The sequence below is a fragment of the Schistocerca nitens genome, chromosome 8, assembly GCF_023898315.1.
Source record: "Schistocerca nitens isolate TAMUIC-IGC-003100 chromosome 8, iqSchNite1.1, whole genome shotgun sequence".
Lineage (NCBI taxonomy): Eukaryota > Metazoa > Arthropoda > Insecta > Orthoptera > Acrididae > Schistocerca > Schistocerca nitens.
The window spans coordinates 519,501,998-519,507,997 of record NC_064621.1 but is presented as its reverse complement, the minus strand read 5'-3'; the positions used below and the strand labels follow the sequence as shown (position 1 = coordinate 519,507,997).

Sequence of the window (6,000 nt, the reverse complement as noted above, 5' to 3'; positions counted from 1 at the left end):
GGCACTTTTCTCTCACAGGTTGAAGACTGCTGCTGGAAATAGAAAAAGAGAGGAATAAAAATACAATATTGTAAGTTGTATATGATTTGCAATTCGGTTTCAGATAACACTTTATGCACCGATAGTGGTGGTGGTAGTAGTAGTAGTAGTAGTAGTAGTAGTAGTAGTAGTAGTAGTAGCAGCAGCAGCAGCAGCAAAGTGTCCCAATAACAAAAGTGGTAGTAATAGTAGTTGTAACAGTAAAATCGATTATCTTCAGTTTCTACCTAATTTTTTGATAAGGTAGTAGCATGGCACAACTGCTGTTTTAATACTTTTGCTTTACATTAATACATATTTCCTGTAGTTATACACATTTACAGACTTGGTACTATTTTGCAATTGTATAGTCAATTTTGGTTACAATTTGCAAATTACATGTGGCGTTAGAGTTTTGAAGAATCTACTTGTATAGATCATACCATATATCCCTTTAAAGACTATTATTCTGAGAGTTTTAAAATCATTTAACTCCTGTAAATTTGGGAATTTGAAGACACCATGTAACAAAATAACTAGTTGAATTGCAGTAAAGAAAATAAGGATATCATTTTGGATACATGATTACATTTTTTCTACAAGCTTTGTAGGAATGCTAATTTGTGGATCAGTAGTAGACTAGCCTTGGAATGGAGCCATTAAACAGTCACTTCAGTAAGATTTCTATTGCACTGATCCTTGTGTGGGAATTTAAAGACTCCAGTAAAAAATAACTAGATGCACTGCTTTATAGAAAATACAGGTACAATTTTGGATACGTTTATATTTTTTCTGCAAGCTCTGTAGGAATGCTAATATATGAAACAGTGGTGGAATAGCCTTGCAATATTGCCTTTAAACTAAGTATAACCAATCACTTCAGTAAGCTTTCCACTGCACTGATACATTTGCTTTCTTTATAAAATTAGATACATGAATTTGTTTCAAGAACTTTCTATTAGCTCTTTGTCTGCTAATTACCTTTCAAAACACCATTAATAAAGTATGAAACAAATCTAAATAGGGAAATATTTTAAGAACAGTTTTCTGGCCATCATAATGAACTGAGGTTTCATTGCTTAGGTATGCCCACTAGTCCTTCTCTTGAAATTATTTTATATCTGTTAATGAGATGAGTTCAAACAATAAGGGGCTGAAACCAGTTGAGCACTACAAATTAATTCATTAAACTGAATGAAACTACTAATCACAGATGATTTATTAAAGTCAGTTGGTTATCTCCTTATCTGGTTGACTGAGCAATGTTATTCACTTTGCCTCAAAGATTGCTTATGCTTTTTGTTGGTTCATTGCTTATGTAGCTGCTGGGGATCCTGTTGCAGACTGTTCTGTAGAGGTTTCTGTAGTTCCTTCATCCTGTGTAAAAATGGAAAAAAACGTACAAATAACTTTTTAAAACTTCATTTAATGTCATTTACTGCTACAAAACATACTAAGCCAACATTTTAACCATGCACATGCTTACAGATCTTTCTAAATAGAGTAAATTATTTCTGATGGTGACTCAAAATTATTATTAATTCCTACTGAAAAGCATTAGTATATTTTGTGTCACAATGTGATGGCAAAAAACACATCAATCAAGATGCCGATTGAGTTCTGACTGCATTTGCATCTCCTTATAATCAGAGTTCATTCAGGATTATTGAATCCCTTGACACACTTAATATGTTTGTGCCATTATCATCACCAGAATATGTTAAACAAAGTAGTTAGTGAACCATGTATCAGAAAACTCAGGCCCCAAAGTGAGTTCACCAAGAGTTTTACCTCTAGTTTATGTATACACTTTCCATTCTGATTTCTGTTGTTTTGAAGAGTTAAAAAATAACATTAGCAGGTCCATGTCATAAACAGAATACAACTCTGAACAAATGTACATGAGTTCAGCCATTGCTTCGCAAGCAAATTCTGCATGATACTGGCTAAGAAACTGGCTCCCAGTGCATACTCACACTGTTTCATGTAGCTTTTCCTGAGCTGAGCTGCACTGGACTGCCCTATCTTGTGCTCTCTGTATCCCAGTGTGCACTGTCTGGCCTTAAGCCTCTTTTAAGTGAATGACTTTTTTGTCTCAGTGAACTGCTCATGTCATAGAGTGCTGCAGTGCTCTAGTATATTATGCTTTTACGGAGATTCACTTGATTGTTTTTGTTTAGATGTTTGCACCAAAATTGTTGGTGGTCTGATTGTTGTCTACCGTACAAGTAAAGTTATGAGAGTGTGTCCTCCTTATAAAAAGTTGGAATGCAGTAAAATCATTAAGGAATTAGCAATGATAGCGGTGTTTATTTATAACAAAATCCAAATTTGTAATGAATATCTTGACAAAGGCATATGGTAAATTGTGCACCTCACAGAAAACTGAAGAAATAGGAAAAGTGTCCTCTAAATGCTTCATTTCACAGTTGTTAATTTACTCAAGAAAATAAACACACAGGAACACATGATACTGTTAGAGGGCCTTGCCTTTTTATTTTAAGCCACATTTCCATGAAAATTTGCACATGCACCCCCCTCCCCAACATCACCTGCAGAGGCTGGCAAGTATTTCCACATGGGCCCTAAATAAAGTTCTGCAGAGATTTGTTCTAGAATTTACAGAAATGTAATGAAGAAAAGATATTTTCCTCTCCATAGAAATCATTTTTGGGCATTAAACATGATAATGACAGAGTTATCAGTGGGAAACAAACTGATGTTTAAAAATCACTTTTGAAAGAGCAAAAATAATTCAGAATTCAGTTTGATCTGTATTTGTTCCCATTTGATACTCAGATTCAGGTATGCAAGACATCCTGCCAGCGTCTTTTAAGTTACAAGCAACATTGAGGTACCTGTTGAGACACTCTTACTATTACTGTAGTATACTTGCTGCATTCCAAAAAGCACAATTACTAAGTTTTTGTGTGGACTGCTGACTGCTATTTACTATACCCTGAAGCTGCATATGAATCACAACAGTTCACTTTGTTTTTATTTCTTATCAGTATTCTGAGAGGACACTAGTGCAGTAAATATAAGTATTCCAGTACTTAAATTTGTAACCAGCCTTGGTACCATTGTGGTGAACAAGTCATCATGCAGTGTTTGCAGCAGTTTCCACTTAAGAGTAGCTTCATATCTCTGAAGGCACAAATGAATTTTCTATTTCCACTTCTTTGTAATTTTAACATTCAGTGGCTAAAGCAAAAATTTATCATTATTATACTGAAATCACAGTACCTTTAAAATATTGATATTTCTTCAGTAACAAGAGCATCAGAAAGTCCATATTCTAAAATACAATAGAGTTTGAAGATATTGCATTAATACAAATGATATTGTGTCACTTAAATATTGTACAGTGGTTAAAGGGAGTTTCTGAAATCTAATCTGACATTCCTATCACAAAATTTAATAACATTTTACTACTTTTCAAAATATTAAAATAGCTGAGGACAAAGTTCAGTATGTGACAATGACACTAACTACTATATGCATGATATAACTTTTACCTTTTAAAAGGGGTGCAGTGAGTGTAAGCAAATGGTCACATCTTACGGGCTGATGAGGAGAGAGGAGAGATGTAAAGGAAACGAGCTCACAGGGCAGGTGGCACACTGGAATCAACCTTGCGTGGTGCCCCCCTAAATTCTAAAATTTCACAGGTCCCATAGTCTGTCCTAGCAGATGACTCTCCTCTTGCAATCACACCTAGACACTCTCTAAAGCAACCGTGTCATAGTGGACACATACTGATATGAATGTCTTTCCCCAACTATCACAATCTGCCTACTGGGGCTTCTGCTTAGAATTCCTGGCTGCACGTGAGGGAGGCATTGTTTGGTGTGTGCTAATGATGAATGGTTGATGCAGCATGCATGCAAATACTCCTCCTTTTGTTTGTGAACCAGACCTTTTATTTGTGTAACAAGGCTTTCATTTGTGAACCAGTGGTTTCATTTGTGGACAAGTACTTTCGTTTGTGAACCAGTGCTTTCACTGAGGACCTGAGCACTGCATGATGACTATTTGAGGAAAAATCTGGTGAGTTGGCCTTGTGCATTGCTTAGGACAGGTAGCTTGCAAGTTACACAACTTTCTGAACAGTACCAGTCACAATCCAGTAGTTGATGACTTATATGCCACATGCCCTTTAGCATTCCCAAGTTGCTTTGGAGAGCCGCCTTTCGATTTCTGGAGGCCTTTAATTCCATATGCACACAAACACCCTGTACCCACGTACTTAGCATTGCTTTTTGCCAATGCCAAGTGTCCACATGGATGATCCTTTTGTATTCTAAAACAGTTATGGAACTTCTTTCATGTGCAATGGCACCTGCTCACTGTATCTTTTTTTTACTTTTGTTCATAGTTTCCCATGGCCTCTCTGAGGGAGAAATTTTTAATGTTTATGTTGAACTTTTGAACTTGCGTTAACCATCATGAAGGCTCCCACCTACAAACATAACATGTGTTTGTTTCTTTGCCCAAACTTCTTTATTGCACAAATCATGCCTAAATTTTGTGTACACATCATATTTCTCCCCTTACATTTTTGTTAAATAATGTGCTGCAGTTTTTGTATCCTAATAAATAGCTTGTCTCGCTGAAAATTCATCCCCTCACCTTTTATTGTTTCACTTTCAGAATTCTATTTCTGTTCTCCTTAATTTCCATCATTCAGTAGCTGTGATGTGCATTGTGTAGTGAAACACTTATGATTCTACCAGTGTTATCACACTGATGACCCAGAATTCCAGCAGTCCCGTTCTACTGAACCCATTCCTCACATGTTCCATGCTGTGTACCTTCCCTGTTAGGCTAACCTTCAAGCACCTCTGTGTTGCACCATAAGCTCTGCGTGGTGTTTAATCCCTGTTTCCCTCCATGACTGCCAAGTGTACAATTTTTTTTTTATTATCCTACACTTATGTCCAAGATGCAGCCCACATATGGAAATGATCCTACTGAGCAGAACCCTGAAATGTTGTCTGTGGCAGAGAGTGTTTCATCTGGTCAGACTGGGTCCATCTTACCTGCTGGCACAGGCAGCCGATTTAAACCAGTTCCTTGCACAGTTTGCACACCCCATGAGTGCTGCTACGCCTCAGGTGCTGGTCCCATAGCCAACTCATCAGTCAAACAGAGCTTCTGTCCACCTCCCTGCATTCGACTTCAGTGATTTAAGCCTATGGTTTTCCTCCACTGATGCAATCCTTGCTGGATCCAGAATCGTAACTGCCATCTGCTTCACATCTGCTGTACAGTGAGCTACATTAATTTAAGTATTAACTGTATTTTTCTTACTTATCACTTCTTCTTCTGTGTGTTTTTGCTTTTAGGAAGCTTTAATTTTCAAGTACTAGTAATAGTGTTCCATAGATTTTGTGTTTGTTTTGAATACAGTCAGAGAGAGTCTCCTTAGTCAGCTGTAGTGCCAGTAGTGCTAGTGTTTGTTTTGAATACAGTCCAGAGACAGGTAGTGTTTATTTTCATTGTTTTCAACAAGAAGTGTCTAGTAACCACAGTTTGGTCAGCTATCAGCTACCTATAGTGAATTAGCAGTCTAGTTAAAAGTTGATTAACTCTCTACTGTAAATTGATTTCTTAGGATGGCTAGGATGTGTGACTGCTGTGTACAGATGCAGGAGGAGCTGGCCACTGTTCGCGAACAGCTGAACGTGTTGATGGCCGCGGTCAGCCATCTTCAGGCTGCTGCCTCGGAGTGTGGCAGCAGTGGGGAGTCTAGTGCATTGCATGGTACACACCAGGTGTTACATGCTTCACCCACGGTCCCTGCTGTCGAGACATCTTCACGGGTACCAGATGCGGTTGGGCCATCCTCTCCCCAAGGGGAGTGGTGTGTTCAGCGGCATACGTGGCGCGTGAGGTGGAGGGTCAATGTGGAAGCTGTCCATGTGGCATCGCCCGCTCTGCCTGTGAGTGGACATGTGGCCGCTTCTTCAGCAAGGTTCG

The 6,000-nt window shown here is 38.2% G+C and overlaps 1 protein-coding gene across 1 annotated transcript in view; it reads right to left on the bottom strand.

The window, feature by feature from the left end:
- Positions 1–253: 253 nt before the first annotated feature.
- LOC126198743 (uncharacterized) overlaps positions 254–6,000 on the bottom strand; it is a 213,109-nt gene continuing 207,362 nt past the window's right edge. The window contains exon 11 of the mRNA XM_049935293.1: positions 254–1,395. Within this exon, the coding sequence (XP_049791250.1) occupies positions 1,333–1,395 (63 nt within the window). The 3' untranslated portion in view covers positions 254–1,332. The remainder of the gene's footprint in view (positions 1,396–6,000) is intronic.